Source organism: Pogoniulus pusillus, chromosome 6 (assembly GCF_015220805.1).
Source record: "Pogoniulus pusillus isolate bPogPus1 chromosome 6, bPogPus1.pri, whole genome shotgun sequence".
In the NCBI taxonomy this organism is placed as follows: domain Eukaryota; kingdom Metazoa; phylum Chordata; class Aves; order Piciformes; family Lybiidae; genus Pogoniulus; species Pogoniulus pusillus.
Genome location: NC_087269.1, coordinates 30,713,737 through 30,739,466, shown reverse-complemented (window position 1 = coordinate 30,739,466; position 25,730 = coordinate 30,713,737). Strand labels below are relative to the sequence as shown.

At 48.4% G+C, this 25,730-nt stretch overlaps 1 protein-coding gene across 2 annotated transcripts in view; it reads left to right on the top strand.

Annotated features, from left to right (window-relative positions):
• INPP5A (inositol polyphosphate-5-phosphatase A) overlaps nucleotides 1-25,730 on the top strand; it is a 276,814-nt gene that overhangs the window by 52,312 nt on the left and 198,772 nt on the right. For both annotated transcript variants that reach the window (XM_064145101.1, XM_064145102.1), the window contains exon 2: nucleotides 16,769-16,810. In XM_064145101.1, coding sequence (XP_064001171.1) covers nucleotides 16,769-16,810 — 42 coding nt within the window. The remainder of the gene's footprint in view (nucleotides 1-16,768; nucleotides 16,811-25,730) is intronic.

The following is a 25,730-nucleotide window of genomic DNA, read 5'->3' as shown; positions in this document are numbered from 1 at the left end:
GTGTTCCCCGCTGGATGTGATCTGTTTCCCTCTCCCTCATTAATGGTTCTAAAAATAGCCTTTCTTCAAGACAGTCACTGAGAGACTGAGGCAGTCCTGACGTGGGAGAATTCATCATTCTGTTTCTTTCTCAAAAGGGTTGTCAAGGCCTGGCCCAGGCTGCCCAGGGCAGTCCCCATCCACGGAAGGGTTTCAAAGTCACGTAGATGTGGTGCTGAGGGCCACGGTTTGGTGGTGACCTGGCAGTGCTGGGGTGACAGATAGTCTTGGAGGTCTTTTCCGACCTAAATGATTGTATCATTGGATGATTCTGTCTGCCCCAGTCCTCCCTGCAAACTCTCCAAACCATGCTTCAGCTCAGGCCTGCTCAGTAGTTCCATTGTCAGCAGAGATGAGCATAAATACGTCTGAAATGAGTTTCTGAGCTGGAGTCCTGCTCAGTAATAGCTCACACAAACCCTGGCTTCTCCCAATTGACTGATGATGTGTTTATTTTTCCAGGCTGGTTAGCCACAAGCTGAGGGAGGAGCAGCTCTTGCAGAAGGGCTCTTCTGGTGTCATGTTGACCTGCTGTGTGTAGCTCTTGGTGTTTGTTCTGAAGCTGTATTGCTGCAGTGGCATGCAGGCTGCTTCTGCCTACCTGAGAGTTACACACTTATATTGTCTGTGGTTCATGAGCTTCTTCTTGAGATTTCGTGGTTTCTATGAGCCATAGATTGCTTCCAGTCACAGGTCTCCATTCGTCCTTTAGGAAGTGTGAGCATTGTTCTTAGTGAATTGCGTGGCCAGTTTCAAGTTTGCCATGTCAACTTCATTGTTTCTGTTGGTAATGAGTGGCTTTCAGGGTTTGTTTTGGTTTGCTTTTCTTATTCTTTCCTTTTCTGTCTGAATAGTACTCTTGATTGCACTTTTTATGCCCATGGAGTTCAGGAGGGTCTCCTGCATATCACAGAATGTTAGGGATTAGAAGGGATCTTGAAAGCTCACCCAGTCCAACCTTGCTGCCAGAGCAGGATCACCTATACCAGATCACACAGGAACACATCCAGGTGGGCTTTGAGTATCTCCAGAGAGAGAGAGAGACTCCACAATTAATACCTCCAGAGAGAGGGAAACTCCACAACTCCTGAGCAGCCTGTTTCAGTGTTCTGACACCCTCACAGTGAAAAACGTTTTCCTGATGTTTCCATGGAGCTTCATAGGTCTCAACTTCCACCCATTGCCCCTTGTCCTGCCATTGGGCATCACTGAGCAGAGCCTGGCTCCATCTGCTTGGCACTTGCCCTTTACATCTTTATAAACATGAATGGGGTCAAGGTCACCTCTCAGTCTCCTCTTCTCCAAGCTGAAGAAACTCAGGTCCCTCAATCTGTCCTTGTGAGGAAGATATTCCACTCCCTTCATCATTTTTGTGGCTCTGCTCTGGACTCTTTCAGTTCCCTGAGGTCCTTCTTAAACTGAGAGGCCCAGAACTGGACTCAATATTCCATATGTGGCTTCACCAGGGCAGAGTAGAGGGGAAGAAGAACCTCTCTCGACCTACTAGCCATACTCCTTGTAATACACTCCAGAATGGCATTGGCCACCAGAGCACATGGCTGACTCATGGCACATTGCCACTAGGACCCCCAGCTCCTTTTTCCCCACTGAGAACCTGGCACAGGGCTGCTCTTCAGGGCAGGAAGGGAAATCCCCAGTCTTGTTTAATGTGCAGTGTGTTGATGATGTTCCCCCTCTAGCTGTCAATGCTCCTTGCTATCCGAAGGCTCACACTGGTCCTCTGAGAGAGACAAGTGTTCCTTCAAGGTCTCTCTCTCACTTGCTGCTCTGCTGGGGGCATTTCTGTGCTCTGCTGGGAGTGAGGATGCTCACTTGTGTGCAGGACACCGTTCTCCAGAGAGCCTTTCTCAGGGGCCAGCTCCCTGCCTGTCCTGCTGTGCCTTCCTACTTCTGAGGCCACCTCAGTGTCTTAATTGGTGAGAAGCCAAAAGCTTATCAGAGCGATTTGTGAAGGGCACAGTTGATCTGAGTGGTACACAATGCAATTGCTGAAGCCTGCTGTTAGCACCAAGTGTTTCTTTTGACTTTTAAAGCACACTTACTGCACCAGCCTCATCAGCTGAAGAACTACAGTCTGTTTAGCTGCTGCTTGGGAAGTGTCCACTCCTGGCCTTGCTGTTGTGGGGATCTCTTTGATTTATTTAACAGAAAAAAATATTTGATTTAGAGTCTTCTCATAATATAGAATCATAGAATCAACCAGGTTGGAAGAAACCTCCAAGATCATCCAATCCAACCTAGCACCCAGCCCTAGCCAATCAACCAGACCATGGCACTAAGTGCCTCAGCCAGGCTTTGCCTGAACACCTCCAGGGACAGTGACTCCACCACCTCCCTGGGCAGCCCATTCCAATGCCAATCACTCTCTCTGACAACAACTTCCTCCTAACATTCAGCATAGACCTCCCCAGCACAACTTGAGACTGTGTCCCCTTGTTCTCTTGCTGCTTGCCTGGCGGAAGAGACCAACCCCACCTGGCTACAACCTCCCTTCAGGGAGCTGCAGACAGCAATGAGGTCTGCCCTGACCCTCCTCTTCTGCAGGCTGCACACCCCCAGCTCCCTCAGCCTCTCCTCACAGGGCTGTGCTCCAGGCCTCTCACCAGCTTTGCTGACCTCCTCTGGACACGTTCCAGTATCTCAACATCTCTCTTGAATTGAGGAGCCCAGAACTGGACACAGCACTCAAGGTGTGGCCTGACCAGTGCTGAGTACAAGAGAAGAATAACCTCCCATGTCCTGCTGGCCACACTGTTCCTGATCCAGGCCAGGATGCCATTGGCTCCTGCCCACCTGGGCACACTGCTGACTCATCTTCAGCTACTATCTGCCAGTTACCCTAGGTTAGTTTCAAGGTCAATGTGATCCTCAAGGTTTTGGAATATCTTGTTCAGACTGCAGTCTTGTAGCACATGCTACAATTATATTTCAGGAGTTAAAGGCAGGTAGCTTTTAACCCTTCCCTCTCTTCTGTTGTTAGAGGTGAGGCCAGATCTTGCCATCAGCTGTAGTATAGATGTCTTTCCATCCAGCTCCTTCAAAGAACTTGATACTTGACTTCCTCACTTTGGATTAATTGGCATCAATCCTGGTGTTTCCATAAGATGTGGCCAGTATCTCTCACCCTGTGAGAGGCTACCTTTTGCTGTCCCTGTTTTGGTCTGTTTCTGCTGGGTGGCTGGCCGGGAAGGGCTGTCTCTGGGTATCTGTGACAGGCGAGGCACACATGGTTTCCGTTGTTTGAAGAGGTCTCATGGTGCAGGGTGGTTTGCAAGCAATCTCAATTATTTGGAAACACGAAGCCTTTAAAACAGGTAGTGGGTGCTTAGTGTTTTTCTCTCAGCTTGTTCGTGCTGGAGATGGTGTGCACAGGTCTGAGCCAGGGCTGCTCTCTCTTGGGTTCTCCGGAGCTGTTTCAGCAGCATTCCTGCAGCGTTTCTCCTTGCGGCGTGTTTTGTTTTCTGCATTACTCCACAGGAAGCCCTAACTGCTTTGGTTTCTTTTTTGTATTCCCACCATGTATTGTGTCTTGATTTAGACCTGCTCACAGGAAAGGAGATCAACAGAGAGGAAGGTAAACAAAGTAGGGGTTTTGCTGCGTTTTTAGCAGACACTCAACTGTCAGCAGTGTGGGCCGAGCTGCGCTAGTGAGACCAAGACAGTTTTCAGTGTCCCTTTGAAAGAACATTGCACCAGGGAGCTCAGTCCTCAAGTTTGGGCCACTCACTCCAAGGAGGACATTGAGGTGTCCTGTGCAGCTGTGCCAAGAGGCTAGGAGCCCTGGTTGCCACCATGCAGCCTCAGGAGAGGTGCCTGGGTACTTGCCCTGCCTGTGCTGGGAGAGGAGCTCCTTTGAAGGATACAGATGGTCTCTTTACAGAGCAGGAATTCAAAAAGCTTTCTGTAGGATTTGAATCCCTCCAGTAGAGACTAACAGGCCAGTTGGGATGGGAGTTTGAGCAACCTGGTCTAAGTGGATGGTCACAGAATCGTTTTGGTTGACAGAGACCTTTAAAATCGTCAACTCCAGCTGTTAAGCCAGAAACATGAACAGCAGTGAGGAGAAAAAACAAGCCGCTGAAAACTTGCTCTCTAGATCACACAGAACTTAACTCATAAGTATCTCCCTTGGTGCTTTGTCTGAAATAGGATCTAAACAACTTTCACATGGTCTCCTCTGCTATGTAACACCTACAGTAGGCTACTACATACTGCTTTATTAGTGTGCTGAACTGCATTTGGCATCCCTCTGCTTCTGCCTTGTTCATGTGGAAGTTCCCTGTCTTGCCTGCCTTGGCAGGAAAAATCTCTGCTTGCTGAGCAACTCAGAGGTGAACAGAGATTGTTTGCAATGGACAAATCTGGTGTTCACACAGTGATGACCCATTAGTTACTCACTGCATGACCGTGCTGCTTCCTGTAGCGGGTCCATCCCCACCTTCCACCATGGCTGGGAAATGAGAGTCAGGACTGTGCTGCTTCCCTCCAAGTTGCACTACAGAGCACCTGGAGCACAAAGGAAGCTCGTCAGGAGAGATCCTCAAAACCCAGGGATGACCAAATCCGTTCTGGCTTCTGTGGAGCTGGGTGTGGTGGTGGTGGGTTGGCATTTTTGTTAGTTGGCTCAGCAGTTTTTCTGGTGGGATGTGGGAAAAGAGGCGCTTGAGTACATTGCAGATTTGACTTTTGAAACAAATATTTTCATCACATGTGCATTAAACCCCCCCAGTTGTTGCAGATAAGGAGTCATTATCCCCACAGCCAACCTGCAGGGAGTCTTTAAAGATCTCATTTTAAAGAAACAAAACAAAGAACCCCCACAAATGCTGGAGATAGACCACGGTGGTGGTTGTGACTGTGCTTATTGCCAGAGCTTCATTTTCTCTGTATGCGACAACAGATTGATTTGTATTTATACTCTCTTGCAGCATAATGTCTGTTTTCCCCATGCCCTTTCCAAATTCAGGATGCAAAGCAATTGAAATCCTGAGTTATTAATCTGGCTAATCCCTGCTATTTGCTAACAATTACAGTGTGTGTGGTGTTGTAAGTGCCGGGGGTTGGATTAGCTCCTGTTGTAATACTCTTAACGTGCTGGTTATCCAGATATCCAGGAGCCTTTAATCTTTCCACAAGATGTTGCTAACAGAAGTTAAATTCGAAGCACATTGGGAGTTTGCTGGAGCCAAGGTAGTTCAGATTCATGGCTGGTGTGATTTTGGGCTTTGCAGTTGTGAGGATCATAATTCGTTGGTAGTTATCATCCTGTGCTTGTGTCTGGTTGGGTTTGTCTAACCTGTGGGATGCAGACAGAGATCAGCCCTTGAGGGCTGGGCTCTCATCTCTCTTCTGCTGCAGCCTGTGTTCAGACAGTCTGTGGCACTGCTGGGGGTGTTCACAGTGATAGCAGAGGATAAATACTGTCCATGTGCTACAGGCCTTCAGAAAACCTCTTCTTTTAAAGGGGTTTCACTTCATTTCTTTGAAGGATATACCTGGATGTCTGTTAGAACTGTGTGAATCTGCTCTTTTGCCACCAGATAGCACAGAATCTCAATCCCAGCATGGTTAGACTGGGAGGAACCTCTGGGCATGCTCCAGTCCACCCCTCCTGTACTCAGCACTGGTCAGGCACACCTTGAGTCTTGTGTGTTCTGGGCCCCTCAATTCAAGAGAGATGTTGAGGTGCTGGAACGTGTCCAGAGAAGGTCAACAAAGCTGGTGAGGGGCCTGGAACACAAACCCTATGAGGAGAGGCTGAGGGAGCTGGGGGTGTGCAGCCTGCAGAAGAGGAGGCTCAGGGCTGACCTCATTGCTGTCTGCAACTACCTAAAGGGAGGCTGTAGCCAGGTGGGGTTGGTCTCTTCTGCCAGGCAAGCAGCAACAGAACAAGGGGACACAGACTCAAGTTGTGCCGGGGGAGGTCTAGGCTGAATGTTAGGAGGAAGTTGTTGGCAGAGAGAGTGATTGGCATTGGAATGGGCTGCCCAGGGAGGTGGTGGAGTTGCTGTGCCTGGAGGTGTTCAGGCAAAGCCTGGATGGGACACTTAGTGCCATGGTCTAGTTGATTGGACAGGGCTGGGTGCTAGGTTGGACTGGATGATCTTGGAGGTCTCTTCCAACGTGGTTGATTCTATGATTCTCCACTAAAGCAGAGTCATCCACAGCAGCTTGCCCAGGATCGCAATGCCCAGGTCGATTTGGAAATTCTCCAGAGAAGGAGACTCCACAACCTCTCTGGGCACCCTGCTCCTGGGCTCCAGCAGCCTCAGATATCATCCTGCCTTTTCTCCAGAAACAGTTCTGCAAGGCAGAAGCCCTTGTTGCTCCACCTCAGTGTAATGTAATCCGTGAGAAAATTACCTGTTACTTAACCTGACTAAAAATACCTCTGAAAGAGTTGTGTATCTTTAATTAATTACAGTGTGGGAGTGTAATGAAGCTCAGCTTTCAATTACCGTGTGCAGAGAAGGCTTTTGCTCTCTTGACACTGGACTTACTAAGAAAGCAGTGGATTTGGGGCAGCTATTTTCACTTTGTTTGGAATATAAATGTGTATGAAATAGACATGGGCATAGATGTATGTGTGTGCTTAGCTACATAATCACACACTTCTCATTCTCTCATCACTGGCCAGTAGGTTCAGAGAGGGAATTCTGCCTCTGCTCTGCAAAGACCACCTGCAGCTCTGAGTCCAGCTCTGGACTCCTAAGCACAGGAGAAGCCTCTTGGAGTGGGGTCACAGCAATAATGGGATGGCTGGAACCTCTCTACTGTGAGGCCCTGCTGAGGGATTTGGAGTTGTTTAGCCTGGAGAAGAGAAGCCTTCTAATATCCTTTCAGTGCTTTCACAGTATCACAGTATCATCAGGGTTGGAAGAGACCTCACAGATCATCAAGTCCAACCCTTTACCACAGAGCTCAAGGCTAGACCATGGCACCAAGTGCCACGTCCAACCTTGCCTTGAACTGCTAATCAGAAAGCTGGGGACAGACATCTGAGCAGGGCCTCTTGTGACAGGACAAGAGGTTATGGATTGAACTGAGAGGGAGGGAGATTGAGAATGGAGAGAAGGAAGAGATGTTTGATACTGAGGGTGGTGAGAGCCTGGCTCAGGTTGCTGAGTGAGGTCGGAGATGTCCTATCTCTGGAACCATTACAGGTCAGGTTGTTTCAGGCTCTGAGCAGCCTGCTGTAGTTGCAGATGTCCCTGCTGACTGCAGGAGTTTGGGTTGGATGACCTTTAAAGGTCCCTTCCCATCTAAAGTGGTCTGTAGTTCTGTGATGTTGCTCCAGTGGGTGTTCATTCCCATAAGCAGATGAGCAGCATGGTGTTATGAGGGGAAAGAGGAAACGTTTGGCTTCCCCTTCTTTGTTTATAACCCCCAATTACAGTGACTCTTGTACCCTCACCTCGGACAGTATTGGATACAGGTGGCACAGGCTGAGGAAAGAGGATGCCTCTAAGCATGGTGTCGGTTTGCAGGTCATCAATCAACTTAGCTCTCACCAAAACAGAGTGCTGTCACTTATGAAAGCTGTGTGGTGGCCAAGTCTCAGTCTGTCCGTGGAGGCATGGACGAGGAGGTTTGGATGTTTGCATTTTCACTGAGGTGCCTGCAGTGTGTTTCCAGGGGCTTGGCAGGCTGTGAAAGCCCATGGGAGGACATGGGCTGTGTGAATCCTGTCTGCAGAGGAACTTCAGCACTGGCCACCAAGGCTTTGGACGCTTTTCCATGTGCAGTGCTTTTCCAAGCCTGGTATTGCTGGTGTCTGCAGACAGGAGCCAGGCAGCAGTTGAGTGTCATCTGTGGCCAAGTCCCTCTGTCACCAGTGGCTCCCAAAGGCCAGCAGCCACTTGCTTGTGATGGAATGTGCAGCCCCTGGTGTTGCTGTGCTTGCTTTTCACACAACAACTGCTCTATCTTTGGGGTCACTGCAAGGGTGCTGATGGAAGACATCAGGGCACAGCCTGACATCATCACTGCCCATTGTGGCATCTCACTCCAAGAATGACATTGAGGTGCTGGAGCAGGTCCAGAGAAGGGCAACAAAGCTGGTGAAGGGTCTGAAGAACAAGTCTGGTGAGAAGCAGCTGGGAGAACTGGGATTGTTTAGTTTGGAGAAAAGGAGGCTGAGGAGAGACCTTCTGGCACTCTAAGCTCCCTGAAAAGAGCTTGGAGCCAGGTGGGGCTTGATCTCTTTGACCAAGGAGACAGCAACAGGACAAGAGTATATGGCCTGGAGTTGTGCCAGGGGATATTTAGGTTGGATATGAGGTTCTTCCTCTAGGGGTTTGTCAAGGCCTGGCCCAGGCTGTTCAGGGCACTGCAGTCCCCCTCCCTGGAAGAGTTTCAAAGCAGTGGAGATGTGCTGAGGGACACAGTTTAGCACTGGACTTGGCAGTGCTGAGTTGAGGGTTTGCACTCACTGTTTTCCATCCTAAACAATTCTAACATGCAGTGTGGCTCTGTCCCATAGGGGATCAGTCCAGGACAACCTGTCTCTTAGTCTGTCCTGTTAACTGTCTGAATTCTTCCACTCTCTCCCATGTGAGGAAGAGAGCTCTGGCTGTGGAGACTCCAGCCCTTCCTCTGCAGGTGCAGACTGTCCTTGCTTCTCAGTGTGCAACCCTCGGTGTCATGCCTGTCTCTGATAAGCAATCCAGTGTCCCATGGAATGCGAAGGGTGGGCAGCAGTCCCTTCCTGTCCGCTCACATGGTGTTTACCCCAAGCACTACCTTCTGCTCTTGTTTCTTCAGTTCTTTTGATTCAGTGTCCAGTAAGCCACCGATTTTTCTGAGCCCAGGAGTAAATCTGCCTCGAAGGCTACAATGAAAGAGTTGTGTGTCAAAACCTTGGCTTTTCCCAACTGCTTAAATTGCTCCCATTACTTCTCCCATGCATCTGTTCCTTGAACTTGGTGTCTGTCACTCTCTGTGGTGTACAACAGCAGGAGGATGGGGATCTCTTCCATGTTCTGCTGCTATTTGGGCTGTGAGTGGAAATGTGCATGATAAAAACATTCTGTTTAAGTAAAAGTTCAGATTTTGAAGAGGCTGCACTGTTGCTTAGAAGCCTTCCTTAGACTCATGAGTAATTCTTGGTTTCCTGTTTGATCCTGCTTGGTTTGTCCACATTTGCTGTGGAATTTGGTAAACTTGGGGGCTGCTGATCTGTTGGAGAGCAGCTCTGGGGAAAAGGAGCTGGGAGTCATAGCGGACAACAGGATGCCTGTGAGCCAGCAATGTGCCCTTGTGCCTAAGAAGGCCAATGGCATCCTGGGGCGTGTTAGAAGGGCTGTGGTTAGTAGGCTGAGAGAGGCTCTCCTCCCCCTCTACTCTGCTCTGTTGAGGCCACATCTGGGATATTGTGCCCAGTTGTGGACCACTCAGTTCAAGAAAGACTTCAGAGAGCTGCTTGCAAGAGTTTCAAGCTTGAAGGCTGAAGGAGCTGGGTCTCCTTAGCTGGGTACTGCCTGAGAGGACAGCATCCTTGGAACCTGTGACCTGAGTAGGGCCACTATGTTGCTGTGCAGCGCCAGGAAACCTCTGGAGCTCCTGGTTTCAGGGGACCTCTGACCCCACATGGGGCTTGTTGGGGGTGTTTAAATCAAGCACTTAGAAGTTGTGGCTGCTCGTGCCTTCTGTTTGAGTCGTTGTGCAAAGTCCAACCATCCAGTTCCCCTCTGCTCATTTTGGAACTCAGTGAATTCTCACAAAGGGAGTGAAGAATTTTTTTTTCCCCTGTTAGCTTAAAAAATGAATCTATTCTTTGCTAAAAATAAATGTCACAAAATAGAACCTGCTTTCTATAATTCATCTACTTCCTTCCATTTCCCTCTGAATGAAACTAAAAAGACATTTTCCAGGCTGTTAATTTGATTTCATTTAGTTCTTTCCTCTTTTTCTCCCCCCTTTTGTATGAAAGCCTTCTTACCCTGTCTAAATATACATATATTTTCTTTTTTTACTATTTTGAAAAGACTTCTTTCCTGTCTAAATATATTTCTGAAAGAGCCTTAAAGCTTTCCTTTGGCTGTTGGGTGTAATTGTGTAGGGGATGGAAATACTGGAGGGCAGAGAGACCGTTTGTACGTTCACTTGAAAAGCTGCTTGTTTTCAGGGTGTTAGCAGCTCATGTGGCACCCCTGTGTGTGCAGGCTCTATTTCTTGTAAGCCTGACCAGTGCAGTCACCAGTGTGACAGAACAGGCTTCAGATGGAAACTCAGCATGAAAAGAGATGGCTTTAGAGGAATTTGGGATTCCAGGAAGAGGTTGAATCCAAGGGAGCAGCAGCACGCAGTCTGTGTGTCCTGTTATTAGAAGGTGGATCCCATGTGGGGCTGTAGGCCAGAAAGAAGCTGTGCATGTTCTGAGGACAGGGTTGCTATTTGTGGCTCTGAGTTCCACTGTGTGCTGTTGGATGGCATTGCAGCCTGAAACCAGAACTGTGCTCCCCAAGGCCCTAGAATGTTTGCTGAGCTCAACTACAACAGCACAAGCATGGAGCTATGAGCCTCCCAAGCTGTTGTTGTTTGAGGAGGCAACCTGTGTGCATCTGCTGAGCTCACAGGCAGTGTTTAAAGCAGGGCAGAACTCCTGATGAAGCCATGCTGAGTGGGGGTTGTGTCCCCAACACCTGGGGCCCTGAGCCAGGAGGCCGAGCAGATGGAGCAAGAGACAAGTTCTTGGTGCTCAGGCTCAGGAGAGCCTCCTTCTGAAAGGATGCTCAAACCTTCTTGCATCTTTCTTCTGTCCTCAAGCTTGTTGTGTTTTGGTGGATCCCTGAGGGCAGGAACTAAGGCTGCTGTTTGGGCAGGATAGAGGGACACAGACCAAACAGAGGTGATGCAGGACTGGAGGGGCCAGAAACAAGGAGGCTTGGGAAACGGCGTTCAGATTAATGAATGGAGAGCAATTGATTCATCAGTGAATGGATATGAAAAGAGTTAGCATTGAAGAGGACAAGGAAAAGATTAATTTCAGTTACTTTAGCAAAAGAATGAGGTAATTTAATGAAGGACAAAGTGTGGTGAGAAAGATGGGAAGACGACCAAAGACTCTGGAAGACATGAAATATGATGTACTTATTTTTAGATGGAAAAATAAGAGGAAGATAAATTATCTTTCCACTTGATTGTTATCTCCACTCCTTCAAGATCTAAGATTATTTCTTTTATATGGAGGTGACCAGACAGGGGGCTAGATTACAGAATTTTACCACAACATGGTAAAAACAGAAAGAAAAGATGTGGTCATACCACCAGAGGAGGGTCACGGCGGTCAGGAGTGTGGCAGGGTCTTTCTGTGGCCAAGGCGAGCAGAGTGGTCAGGTCCTGCAGAGCTGGCAAGGTGACTAGGAGCAGCAGCTCACCAGAATCCCAGTCCCTGTCCAGAGGAGTCCTTATTTTCAGCCCCAGACACCTCATTAGCACTATCTCCCAAAACTGCCTGCCAAGGGACTTGACTGGCATCTTCTGGTGCTGCTTCTCCTGCGCCAATTTGTGTTTCTGAAGTCAGCTCTTCTTTGAACCTTCTTGTGCTTGTGGGATGGCAGAAGGAGTTAACCTGCAGGTCAGGGAGCCTTTCTCTGCACCCACTCCTGCTATTTCTGGTAATTTTCAATTCCTTTTAAAACTTCAGAGGTCCCCAGGACATCTTGTGACTGGCACAAGTTAAATGAAGAGTGTGGGGGGGTTGTTTTCTGAGGTAAGGGGGCCTGCTACCTACTGAGCAAGGCCACAGACTTCAGGCTTTGGAAGCAAACACCAGCGCTGCTGCAGTCTGCCTGTAGCCAGAGGCAGGGCTGGATTATCTCCTCCTTATGCCTACCAGAGAGTTTTAATTAGAACCTTCACAATCCCCAAGATCTTGTTTTCTTGCTAATTTGAATCTGGCCTTTTGTTTTCCATCATGCACAGATCACTCCAAAGCTTGTTCCCACGCTTCTGGAGGGACTCAATCATAGCTTGCCTGGCTGCCCTCAGTGTTTGTGTATGCAGCCTCCCTGCTCTGGCTTTGCCTTATGCTGCTGGGGTGAGGGGAAGGGCATGGATGGGACATCACAGAATCAGCCAGGGTTGGAAGGGACCACAAGGATCATCTAGTTCTAAGCCCCCTGCCATGGGCAGGGACACCCTACCCTAGATCAGCCTGGACACAGCCTCATCCAGCCTGGCCTTAAACACCTCCAGGGATGGGGCCTCAACCACCGCCCTGGGCAACCCATTCCAGGCTTTCATCACCCTCATGGGGAACAACTTCCTCCTCACCTCCAGTCTGACTCTCCCCACCTCCAGCTGTGCTCCATTCCCCCTAGTCTTCTCCCTCCCCGAGGGCCTAAAAAGTAGTCCTACTGGGTCCAGCTTTTTTGGAGGCCCCCTGCAGATCCTGGAAGGCCACAAGAAGGTCACCTCAGAGCCTCCTCTTCTCCAGTCTGAACAGCCCCAACTCTCTGTCTGTTCTCACAGCAGAGCTGCTCCAGCCCCCTGAGCATCCTCGTTGCCCTTCTCTGGACACACTCCAGCATCTCCACATCCTTCTTGTAATGGGGCTCCAGCACTGGATATAATACTCCAGATGGGGTCTCACCAGGGCGGAGCAGAGGGGGAGAATCACCTCCCTCTCCCTGCTGGCCACACTTCTCCTGCTGCAGCCCAGGCTCTGCTTGGCTTTCTGGGCTGCAAGTGCACGCTGCTGGCTCATGTTGAGTTTCTCATCCAATGATGGGGATGTTTTGTTCTGTGCTTGCTAATTTAAGGCATCCCCCAGCTTGGGCCAGGAGTGGTCCTTGCTGGCTTTGGGTGCAGAATGAAGGGTGGCTGCTCCTAACAGCCCTGTGACCCTGCCTCAGTGGTTCACCCTAAGCATAGCACTAACTTGATAGGAAGTAGTGAGAAAGTTCATTGCCAGAAAAAAAGTAGTTGTTGTTAAAATAGAAATGGCACTTTTGTGACCAGTAGTGCTGGAATTCAAGAATTGTCAAGGAGCAGTCAACAAAGAAGAGGTGACAGATAACAAGGGATAAACATGGGCTTTTTGCCCTCAGCTTTCAAACAGCTTTGTTGGACATGTAGACTTCATAGTCTTACAGAACTGGATGACATCTGTAGGCCAAAAAAAGATCTAAAAGAAATCATTCTACTATTCCCAACTCTTTATAGCCACCTATGGGTAAATTTCCATGCCACAAGCAGTCAGGGTGAAGTGATAAGTATGTGGCCTGCTCTCACAAGCCCCCACTTAAACCCCACATAGATGGCAGGGAAAAGTATCATAGAATCATAGAATGTTAGAGGCTGGAAGGGATCTCGAAAGATATCTGATCCAGCCCCCCTGCCAGAGCAGGATCACTTAGAGCAGATCACATTGGAACACATCCAGATGGGTCTTGAATATTTCCAGGGAGGGAGACTCCCTGAGCAACCTGTTCAAGTGTTCTGCCACCCTCACAGTGAAAAAATTCCTCCTCATGTTCACATGGTCCTATACCCCAACTTCCACCCATTGCCCCTTGTCCTGTCACTGGACATCACCAAGAAGAGGCTGGCTCCATCCTCCTGGCACTCATCTCTTACACATTTATAAACATCAATGAGACCACCCCTTAGACTCCTCCTCAGCAAGCTAAAAAGCCCCAGCTCCCTCAGTATCTTCTCATAAGGAAGATGTTCAACACCAAAAAAAAAACTGGGTTGAGATAAAGAATTGAGCTATAAAAGTTTTACTGTCAGAGGTTCAATGCACAATTACCTTACCCTGTTGGCAGAAAACTACAGCAAAATGCAGAAGCAGCATTAGAAGCCAGCTGTAAAATGGTTCCCAGCACCCAAGTACACAGCCCAACAGAAGGTCATAGAAGGTTGAAAGGGACCTCCAAGATCATCCAGTCCAACCTAGCACCCAGCCCTGTCCAGTCAACCAGACCATGGCACTAAGTGCCTCATCCAGGCTTTTCTTGATCACCTCCAGAGACAGTGACTCCACCACCTCCCTGGGCAGCCCATTCCAATGCCAATCACTCTCTCTGCCAACAACTTCCTCCTAACATCCAGCCTAGACCCCCCGTCAGCACAACTTGAGACTGTGTCCCCTTGTTCTGTTGCTTCTTGCCTGGCAGAAGAGACCAACCCCACCTGGCTGCAGCCTCCCTTCAGGTAGTTGTAGATAGCAATGAGGTCAGCCTTGAGCCTCCTCCAGGCTGAACACCCTCAGCCTCTCCTCATAGAGCTGTGTTCCAGACCTCTCAGCAGCTTTGTTGCCCTTCTCTGGATATGTTCCAGCACCTCAACATCTCTCTTGAATTGAGGGGCCCAGAACTGGACACAGCACTCAAGATGTGGCCTGAGAAGTCTGAGTACAGGGGAAGAATAACCTCCCTTGTCCTGCTGGCCACACTGTTCCTGAACCAGGCCAGGATGGCATTGGCTGTCTTGGCCACCTGGGCACAATGTCCCGAAGCTGGAAGCAGCAACTGCAACAGGAAGCCTCTCCTGTATCTCATGTTCCAATCTGAACTGCAAGCTCCATGGTACCTTGTTCCCACCAGCACTTTCATTTTGAAGCTGTCATGATGGCAGCAGCATGATATTGAATATCAGCAGCAGATTCAACTCATGACAGTGTGACAGTAGCATCCAGCTATTCAGAAATAATATACTTGATGGGAAACCAGGGCAGAACAGGACTTTCTTGCCTGTATATTTGCCTGCAGGCAGCTGATGTCATCACTGTTAGCAAGAGGTGGATGTTGAGGCATCTCTGGTTTTCAGTTCAATCCCTTCTGTTGCCTCCTGCAGCTACTGCACATTCCTGCTACTGCTGTGAGAGAAAAGCCAGGCTGGGGGGGTTTACTCCCCACCATGATGAAAGGATTACCTATAATGTCTGGCTGAAGATTGAAACTCAACAAATGTGTCTCTTGTAGCTATACATGTGATGTGTGAAAACCAGTTCTGTCCTTCCACAATCATACCCGGGCTGGGCAGTCTCCAAAACCACAGAACTTTGGGCTTGTATTTTTACTGCTTCGCTTTTCTCAAGTTCTGTAGCAGAATCACAGAATGTTAGGGGGTGGAAGGGATCTTGAGAGGGCAGCGAGTCTGACCCCCCTGCCACAGCAGGATCACCATGGGCAAGCCACACAGGAATGTATCCAGGTGGGTTTTTGAAAGTCTCAAGAGAAGGAGACTCCACAACCTCCCTGGGCAGCCTGTTCCAGTGCTCCGTCACCCTCACCGTAAGGAAGTGTCTTCTCATTTTGAGGTGCAGCCTCCTGTGTTCTAGCTTGTACCTGTTGTTCCTTGTCCTATCACCGAGCACCACCAGAAGCAGCCTGACATCTTCATCTTGACACCCTCCCCTCAGGTGTTTACAGATGTTGATGGTCCCCTCTCAGAGTTCTCAGGATTAAGCACGCCCATCGCTCTCTTTACAGAAGAGACGTTCAAGTCCCACGATCATTCTTGTAGCTCTCTGTTGGACTCTCTCCAGCAGATCCCCATCTCTCTTGAATAGTAGAACGCCAAAACTGGATGCAGTGTTGCAGGTGTGGCCTCACTAGGGCAGAGGAGAGGGGGAGGAGAACCTCTGTAGACCTGCCGGACACCCCTTTCTTAATGCAGCCCAGGATGCCATTGGCCCTCTTGGCCACAGGGGCACATTGCTGTCTCGAAACGCTTCTTGCAGTGTGTCCTTGGGAGGAACTGAAGTGTGCTCAAGCATCTCCCAAGAGCGTGGTTCTGTGTCTGAGCCAAGTTGTTAGAAGTTAGTCCATGTAAAGCAAAGCTCAGGTTGTAGGAGCCAGGCATCGGCATGCGTGGGAAGCTTTTGGTGTCCAGCCAGGGAACGTGTGCTTGTAACAGTGCATGTGGAGATGTACAAGCTCTGCTGATAATCTTGTGTGTTGCGTAGTTGTACACAAAGTGTGCCTTCTGAGTGAAAATCTGAGAGGATTTTCGCATCAGTGTGCTAGCTCGAGCCTAGCTGGGATGTTTTGGTGAGAAGAATTAGATGATAGGCTGTGAAAAGGAAACAGTGGTGATGGCTACTGCACTTACAGGCTTGCTGAGATGTATAAGAACAAGAACATAAACATAGATAAGGTGGTTGTTTGCTCCCTGTCTTTGAGGCTGCACTTTTTCTCTCACCTAACCTGCTGTCTGTGTAACTAATCCATCTGCTTCCTAACCCCCCCCCCCCCCAAACTCTTCTTGAAGCATAAGGCAAAGTCTGGGGTAAGGGATGGGGAGAAGAAGGAAGGGCTGTTGGGAGCCCCTCCTGGGGACTCTGGTTTCAGGGAGGGCTGTTGTGTTTCTGTATTACCTTTTTAACTTGTATATTTCTGTCTATAGCTGTATATAGATTGTAAAGACCTGCTTGTATGTTGTGCTAAAGTGTAAATATAAAGCTTCATTCTCCAATTTCCAGATCGACTGAGTCTAGTCTGGGTGATTTTCTTACATGTGGATGGGGGCAGCTAACACCCAAACCATCACAATCAGATACAAAAGGGGGAGAGATCTGTTCATTGGTGTTTGTGGAGAAACATCCTTCTGCTTTTACACTTCCTTTAATTATGGCCAAAAAAGTTTGCTCCCCCCCCCCACCCCTTAAATCCACTGAGGAAAAGAATGAATATGAGGATGTTGCTGTAAAAATACATAACTCTTGTGCTTAACTGTTTTTTGTATTTTTGTTTTTCAGCCAGAAAATTTACAGAAGAATTGGCTTCGGGAATTTTATCAGGTAAGGTCAAACTTGGTTTCTTACGGAGTTCTATGCACAGTTTGCTTATTGGCTTCATGAATAATGTCGAGTTCTGCTGCTGCTGCTGAGTGAAGTTGAGTTGCTAACATTTTATAGTCAGAACCAGCCCTGGATTTCTAGGTAGCAATTAGAAAAACTGAGCATGCAAAAAGAGTTGTTTCTCATTGACAGCCCTCTGCCTAAAAAAAAGCCAGTTTGATGGTCTATAAAAATGACTTCAATGTCCAGGAAATGGTTTGAAGTCACCTGAATGAGAATTATAATTGAGTAATATTTGTAACAAAAAATCTCTTGGGAAGTCTTAATTTATGGAAGGTGTCCAGAGAAGGGAGATGAAGCTGGTGAGAGGCCTGGAACACAAACCCTACGAGGAGAGGCTGAGGGAGCTGGGGGTGTTGAGCCTGGAGAAGAGGAGGCTCAGGGCTGACCTCATTGCTGTCTACAACTACCTGAAGGGAGCCTGTAGCCAGGTGGGGTTGGTCTCTTCTGCCAGGCAAGCAGCAACAGAACAAGGGGACACAGTGTCAGGTTGTACCGGGGGAGGTCTAGGCTGGATGTTAGGAGGAAGTTGTTGTCAGAGGGAGTGATTGGCATTGGAATGGGCTGCCCAGGGAGGTGGTGGAGTCACCATCCCTGGAGGTGTTGAAGCAAAGCCTGGATGAGGCACTTGGTGCCATGGTCTGGTTGATTGGCCAGGGCTTGGTGCTAGGTTGGACTGGATGATCTTGGAGGTCTCTTCCAACCTGGTTGATTCTATGATTCTGTGTTTAAGTCTTAACAATTTCTGCTGCTGGGTTTGCAGTAGAGCAGTCCTGCTTGCTTTTACTTGATAAGCTTCTCATTTAGGCAGTGTGGAAGTACTGAAATGGAACCCATACAATAAAATGTGTTGTAAACTCTGGTTGTGGGGTTTCTAAAAGCACAAAAATCGCTCTTGCAGACTGAGTGTTGTAGTGGAGACTTGTTTATGACTGGGTTCATGCAGAAATATGTAAATGAGCAATTGGAAAGGAGTGCTGGTGGCACATCAAGGTGTCCTGTGCAGCCTGCTCTAGGTGAACTTGCTCTGGCACAGGAGTTGGACTCGATCTCCAGAGGTCCCTTCCAGCCCCTATCATTTTGTGATTCCCTGTTGTACAGGGTTAACCCTCCTGGGGGAGTGGTCTTGAACCTGACCCCAGGTGGTCTTGCCCCCTCCCCAGGGGTGGGTCTGAACACTACCAGGTGATGGTGGTTAGCCCAGTCCCCTTCCTGTCTAAGATCCGTAAAAGCAGGGGGACTTCCTGTTTGTCTCTCTCTCTTCCCTGCATCCTTGCATCCCTGCTCAGCAACAACCACCGCCCTCTTCCTGGTTCTCTTTTGCCTCACCACATGGCCATCACCCATGAGGTGGACAAAACCCATTGCCATCAAATCTGGTTGTATATTTACATATTTTGTATCTTGTTTCCCCTTCCCTATATCTTGTAACTTCTCTACCTCATATACCTTTTATTTATTGTGAAACTTTTCTTCTTTTAACTTCCAGAGGGCAGTGAGATTATTTATTTGGCTCTGCATACCTTTCCTCTCTCCATCTAATTCCTTTTCTTTTGGGAAAGAAGGGGGAAGAGGGAAGGGCATCCTATAAATTGTTATTGGTTCTATCAACTATATTTGAGTCTCTGGGAAATTTAAATTAGAACCTAGATACTTGTCATCCCTGGGAAGAGGTGTGAATGCTGCCAGAGTTTGATAGAGTTCATAGAATCAGGGAATATCCTGAGTTTGAAGGGACCTTTTAAAGCTCATCTAGTTCCAACCCCCTGCCATGCCCAGGGACACCCTACCCTAGAGCTGCCCACAGCCTCAGCCAGCCTGGCCTTAAACACCTCCAGGGATGGGACCTCAACCACCTCCCTGGGCAACCCATTCCAGCCTCTCACCACTCTCACACTGAAGAACTTCCTCCTCATGTCCAGTCTGAACCTACCCACCTCCAGTTTTGCTCCATCCCCCCTAGTCTTATCACTCCCTAACAGCCTAAAAGGTCCCTCCCCAGCTTTTTTATTGTCCCCCTTCAGATACTGGAAGGCCACAAGAAGGTCACCTCGGAGCCCCTCGTCTTCTCCAGACTGAACAGCCCCCACTCTTTCAGTCTGTGCTCACAGCAGAGCTGCTCCAGCCCTCTGAACATCCTCATGGCCCTTCTCTGGGCATGCTCCAGCACATCCACATCCCTCTTGTAATAGGGGCTCCAGAACTGGATGCAGTACTCCAGGTGGTGTCTCACTAGAGCGGAGTAGAGGGGGAGAATCATCTCCCTCAATCTGCTGGCCACACTTCTGATGCAGCTGAGGATCTAACCAGATCTTTCTAACCCAGAAAGCCCAGGTTTTCTGGGCTGCAGGTGCATACTGCTAGCTCATGTTGAGCTTCTCGTCCACCAGCACCCCAAGTCCCTCTCCTCAGAGCTGCTCTCCAGCCACTCACTGCCTAGCCTGCATTTGTTCTTGGGATTGCCTCAACCCAGCTGCAGGACCTTGCACTTGGTCTTGTTGAAGCTCATGAGGTTGGCTTGTGCCCACCTCTCCATCTTAGGAAGAAGCTCTTCAGTACAAGAGTGATGAGACTCTGGAATAGGCTGCCCAGGGAGGTTGTGGATGCCCTCTCCCTGGAGGTGTTCATGGCCATGCTGGATGAGGTCTTGAGCAGCTGAGCATAGTTGAGAGGCATCCCTGCCCATGGTGGGGAGGTTGGAGTTGATGATCTTTGAGGTTCCTTCTAACCTAAGCCATTCTATGATTTAAACCCACTCCACATCTTCAAGAAGAGTTCTTCCTATGAAGAAAACATAATTAGAAAATATGTTGCTAATTTATGCATCTTTATCAAGGAGCCTCCTTATATGTTCATTTGTTTACTGATGCAGGATGAGCACTGCAGAAATGTTTCTGAACAGTTTGTGGAAAACAGGAAGAGGAGAGGAAAAGACTTGAGCTGCTGCTATCTTAGTGCAGGGACCACTGAGATGTAACTGGGTGTGATCTGGCTTTGCTCTGGTGAATACTGTGTACACAGAGCTCAAAATAGGGAGAAATTAATTTGTTATCAATCCTGTGTGGCTGGTCAAGTTCAGGGTCAGGGCAAGTGAAAGTGCAGCTACAGTAGAGCTGAACCCATCCATCAGTAGCTTTGCCACTTCCACCCTCCCTCTCTGTGCCTCTCCCCTCCTAATCTGTGATCCAAGAAAGCTGTATTTAAAAGAAAAAGGAGAAGAAAGGCAAAGGCTGCCAGTTCTGCTTGTGGCTGCTCCCCAGCAGGTTTGAGGACAGTGGCATGCATGGCTTTGAACCTCTCTTTCTCTCCTCAGCACATGCACCAGGGTGAACTCTATCTACTCTAAAGCCATCACCACTTGTCCTGTCACAACAGGGTTGTTCAGTCTGGAGAAGAGGAGACTCAGGGGAGACCTTATTGCTCTTTACTACTCTTAAGAAGCTGGTGAGAAGCCTGAAACACAGTCCTGTGAGGAGAGGCTGTGGGAGCTGGGGGTGTGCAGCCTGGAGAAGAGGAGGCTCAGGGCTGACCTCATTGCTGTCTACAACTACCTGAAGGGAGGATGTAGCCAGGTGGGGTTGGTCTCTTCTGCCAGGCAAGCAGCAATAGAACAAGGGGACACAGTCTCAAGTTGTGCTGGGAGAGGTCTAGGCTGGATGTTAGGAGGAAGTCGTTGGCAGAGAGAGTGATTGGCATTGGAATGGGCTGCCCAGGGAAGTGGTGGAGTCGCTGTCCCTGGAGGTGTTGAAGCAAAGCCTGGATGAGTCACTTAGTGCCATGGTCTAGTTGATTGGCCAGGGCTTGGTGCTAGGTTGGCCTGGATGATCTTGGAGGTCTCTTCCAAGCTGGTTGATTCTGTAAGAGTGATTGGCTCTGTAATGGGCTGCCTTGGAAGGTGGTAGAGTCCCCATCTCTGGAGGTGTTTAAAAGGAGACTGGTTGAGGCACTTAGTGCTGTGGTTTAGTTAATTAGAAGGTGTTAGGTGATAGGTTGGACTTGATCTCAAAGGTCTTTACCAACCTGGTTAATTCTGTGATTCACACCCTGCTCACAGACACCTCAAGAAGGGGAACAAAATTTGCTCTGAAGCTGTTGGGGGAGACCATCTGCTTGGACCGAAAGCAGCACAGAGTGGTCCTGACGCAGGGCTGCGTTGCAGCCTGTTGAACGGACAGCTTCAGGATTTTGGTTTATTTCTGAGTTGTGCATGCTTGGGTGAAGCCCTCTGCAGACTGGAAAATGACTCGTAATGCTTCTTGGTAAACTCGAAACCCAGAGAAACCGCAGACCACAGGCTTTTTCCACTCTTCTGAGGAATTCAATTGACATCTGCAGTTGTGTCAGAGCACTTCGCCTAACTTCTGAGGATGGAGGGCTTTTGTAAGCAGCCAAAGTCATCTCCACAAAGAGGGAAGCACAAGCACCACTCCAAGGGTAAACTGTTTCTAGCAATTTAATCACAGAGTGGTCTGGGTTGGAAGGGACCTCCAAAGGTCATCTAGTTCAAACCCCACCCCCACAGTCACCAGGGATGTCTTCTGCTAGATCAGGTTGCCCAGAGCTCTCTTGAGCCTCACTTTGAATATCTCCAAGGAAGGGGCCTCAGTCACCTCTCTGGGCAACTTGCTCAGTGTTCCACCACCCTCATAGTATAAACCCTGTTCCTAACATCCAATCTAAATCTGCTCTTCTCTAGTTGGAAGCCATTGTCCCTTGTCCTGTCACTGCAGGCCTTTGTAAAGAATCTCTCTCTGCATCCTTCTTGTAGGGCCCCTTCAGGTTCTGGAAGGCTGCTATCAGGTCTTCCTGGAGCCTTCTCTCCTCCAAGCTGAACAACCCCAGCTCCCCCAGCCTGTCTTCGTAGCAGAGGTGCTGTAACCTCCTGATCATTTTTGTGGCCCTCTCTGGACCTGCTCCATCAGGTTCATGTCCTTCCTATATTGAAGGCTCCAGATCCATAATGAAAACGTGGCCTTGAGTTGGTGTCAGAGAATGTAGCGACGAAAGAGAATTTTTGGGGGGTTGTGTTTAACTTCTGGTAAATAAAGAGGTTTTAATTGCTGTGATGGGTAAATAGAAGTCACTTAACTTATGTGTGATATGCTGCATGCACTCCTGAGAATGTGGTGGCATATGGAGGACTAAAATAACACTCAAATGTCACATACTGAAATTTTTGTACTTGCTGCCATTGATCCACAAATACCCTGTGTTATTAACATGGACAATATGGAAGATCTAATGCTGTTATATCAAACAGTTTGCCCAAGAAAAACAAATGGGAGGGGAAAAAGAATGTTTTAAGTGCGCTTTCAGAGCTGTTTTAGTGACAGCTGACAAGACAGCAGCCTGTGAAGCAGTGTACTACCTGATTGTGTTTGTTGACCACACAGATGATGCAGTTGAGGGATGGTGCTTTGTCTGGTTTGGTTTCCTTGCACTCATTTCGTAGAAGTGGAGCCTGAATTTTGGGTGATATCTGACTTGGTAGTTTGAAATTCATTTAACTATCAGATACTGGCTGATTTTCTGCCAGTTTACTATTATTTGTGGCTCTTCTCCCAAGGAAATGTTCAACAGAGCTCCGTTCTGGGTATTTATAGTTATTGGCTCTTGGCATGCTCCCCAGAGGAGGGGGTGGAGGAGCCTTTCCCAGGCATGTCATGGAGCACTGGAACAGATGGAACCCTGCTGCTAGGAGGAAAGCATAGCCAGGACCTCAGAAACTTGTTGGTCTCCCGTGGTTAAGTTCATGGTGAAGCTTTCCCTCCTCATTGCTCTGCTTTTTCCACTTGATTATAGAATGGGTTTGGGTTGGAAGGAGCCTCCAAAGGTCATGTAGTTCAACCCCCCCTGCAGCCAGCAGGGACATCCTCCACTAGATCAGGTTGCTCGCTGCTATTAGGTCTCTCTGGGGCCTTCTCTTCCCCAGGGTGAACAATCCCAGCTCTCTCAGCCTGTCCTCACAGCAGAAGTGTTGCAGCCCCCTGATCAGTTCTGTGGCCCTCCTCTGGACCTGCTGCTTCAGGTCCATGTCCTTCCTGTGCTGAGGACTTCAGAGCTGGATGCAGCACTCCAGGTGAGGTCTCACCAGAGCAGTGGCAGAGTCACCTCTTTCTATATGCCGTTTTTCTTAAAGGCTTAATTTGCAGTTTCATATGCCAAGCTGCCCTTACACCACTCAATATCCATTCAATACACCACTCCCTTAACTCTCTCAATACCTGTAATTGAGGGGGTTGGTCTCTTCTCCCAGGCACCCAGTGACAGAATAGGAGGACACAGCCTCAGACTATGCCAGGGCAGGTTTAGGCTGGACATTAGGAAGAAGTTCCACATGGAAAGATTGATTGGCATTGGAATGGACTGCCCGGGGAGGTGCCCAGACATCATCCCTAGAGGTGTTCAAAAGGAGGCTGGATAAGGCACTTAGTGTCATGGTTTGGTTAATTAGAAGGGTTAGATGATAAGTTTGACTTGATGGTCTCAGAGGTCTTTTCCAACCTGGTTAATTCTGTGATTCTGTGATCTGCTGGCCACACTGCTTTTAATGCAGCCTAGGATGCCATTGGCCTTCTGGGCTGCAAGTGCTCATTGCTGGCTCATGTTCAGCTTCTCATCCACCAGCACCCCCAAGTCCATTTCTGCAGGGCTGCTCTGAATATGACTCATCATCAGTTGATCCACTGGGTCAATTCATGACATTCATGTGGGGCCTTCACACTTTTCCTTGTAATGTAAGGTGTAGATGTTGTGTTCTGAGCACCTGGAGATAAACAAGAAGGCTGAAAGCCAGCCAGCTTTTGCAGAAAAGTAGTTCTAGAAGAACATCAACATCTCTGGTAGTACTGTAGTAGAAAGATGGCTTAGGAAGAAGACAGGGTGTGCTAGCTTGAGCCTAGCTGGGATATTTTGGTAAGAAGAATTGGATTATAGGCTGTGAAAAGGAAACAATGGTGATGTCTACTGCACTCATAGGCTTGCTGAGATGTATAAGAACAAGAACATAAACATAGATAACAGAGTCTCTGTCTTTGGGGCTGGGGCTGTGCTTTTCTCTCTCTCTACCCTGCCTTCTGTGTGACTAACTCTTCTGCTTCCTAACTCCCCTGGTCAACCCTCCAAACTCACCCTGAATGTAAGCCAAAGTCTGTGGTAAGGTAGAGGAGTGGGAAGAAGGTGGAAGGGTGGTTAGGAGCCCTTCCTGGGGACTCAGGTTTCTGGGAGGGCTGTTGTGTTTCTGCATTACCTTTTTAACTTGTCTATTTTGTCTATAGCTGCATATAGATTATAAATACCTGCTTGTATATTGTGCTAAGCTGTAAGCATAAAACTTCATTCAATTTTCTAGAGTGGCCAAGTCTAGTCTGGGTAATTTTCTTAAGTGTGGGGCAGTGACTTAACACCCAAACCATCACACAGGGCTTCTGAAAAATCCACCCACCTGTCCTTGAATGCTTAAACTGATCAAAGTACCTTGCCTAATTAACACCACAGTATCATCAGAGACTTTCACCAGGTGGCTGAGGAATGCCATGTTCCTTCTCTTCCGTGGTTCATAATGTTGACTTGAAAGTTAAATTCCTAATAAAGCAGAAAGAAAGAGATGTTAGCTCTCTTTCATGTTCCTCCTTTTCTCCCTGTGCTCTATCCCCAACCCAAAGGTAGAGTGTGAAGAATGTATGCTCAGGTGATGGCACCACAGAGGAGCTATTTGAGATTTACACCCCTAGTCCAAGCCTCTTGCCTCTGGTTAAGGATAGGCTAAGGTGGTGATTGCTGGAAAGTGTAGATTCTTCTGACCATCTCCTTAGGAGGAATTTGTGATTTGTGAGCTCTAGCTCTGGAATTCTTCAGTTACTATTTTTTTCCTCCCAGCCAGATGCCTGGCCCTGTAGGAAAGTGCAGACTTTTGATTCATCCTCAAAAGCTTCAGGAACTTGCTGTCTTGAAATAAGGCACTTGGAGAATTTGCCCTCTGGATTATTTTTTTTACTGTAATTATAATTAAATTTTAATCTTCTTGCCTCTTGACAGCATCACTGAACTATTTCTTAGTTAGTAAACAACAACAAGGCAGCCATAAGCATCTGTCCTTTCTGTAGTGGTTTAGAAGTCAAATCCTTCCATACAGCCACTGGGCAGGGGGTTTCCATCCCACACCTTTTCCCAGCCTTTCTTGGTTCTACCTTTTCCCTACCTGCACCACCCCTGCTTCTGCCATCCTCTCCTCAACCTGCTGCTCTGGGTACTGGGTCTGGAACCCAAGAAGATGCAGGTGGGCACAATTAGGGGCTGTCAGGACTGTAGGAAGCTGAAGCTAGAGCTGTGACCTCCTTTGTGGCCTAATTCAGGACAGCAAAGCCTTGAAAGTTGAAGGACATCCTGCATGCTGAAGAGCTACTCTTTTTTTGATGAAGAGTGGGATATCGATGTCAACGTGGCTGATAAAGGCCAGCTGGTAGTGTTCTGCAGCTCTGTCTTGCCTCTGGAGTGTAGAAGGTACAAACTGTGCTTTGCTTTTTACCTCAAGAGGAGGAGGAGTGCTTGATGAGCTGCCTGCTATCTGATAAAGAGCAGGTTGCTATCTGTGTGATGTGTCCCCAGGTTACATCTGCTAGTGAACTCCTATTAAAGCATTTTGATAGGTGTATTTAAGCTCCATTTGTTCCAAGTGTGGTGATTCTCTCTGAACTTTACTCTCAAGTTCCCTTTTCAGTTGTTGGTCACAGCTGATGCAGAAGACATCTCTGGTTGAGAGAAGATGTGCTTGTGCTTGGGAAGGCACTGGGTCCTCTGCCGAAGTGAAATCCTGGGCGGTGCCTGTGACTTCTAAACTAAAAATAGGTCAACTGCTTTG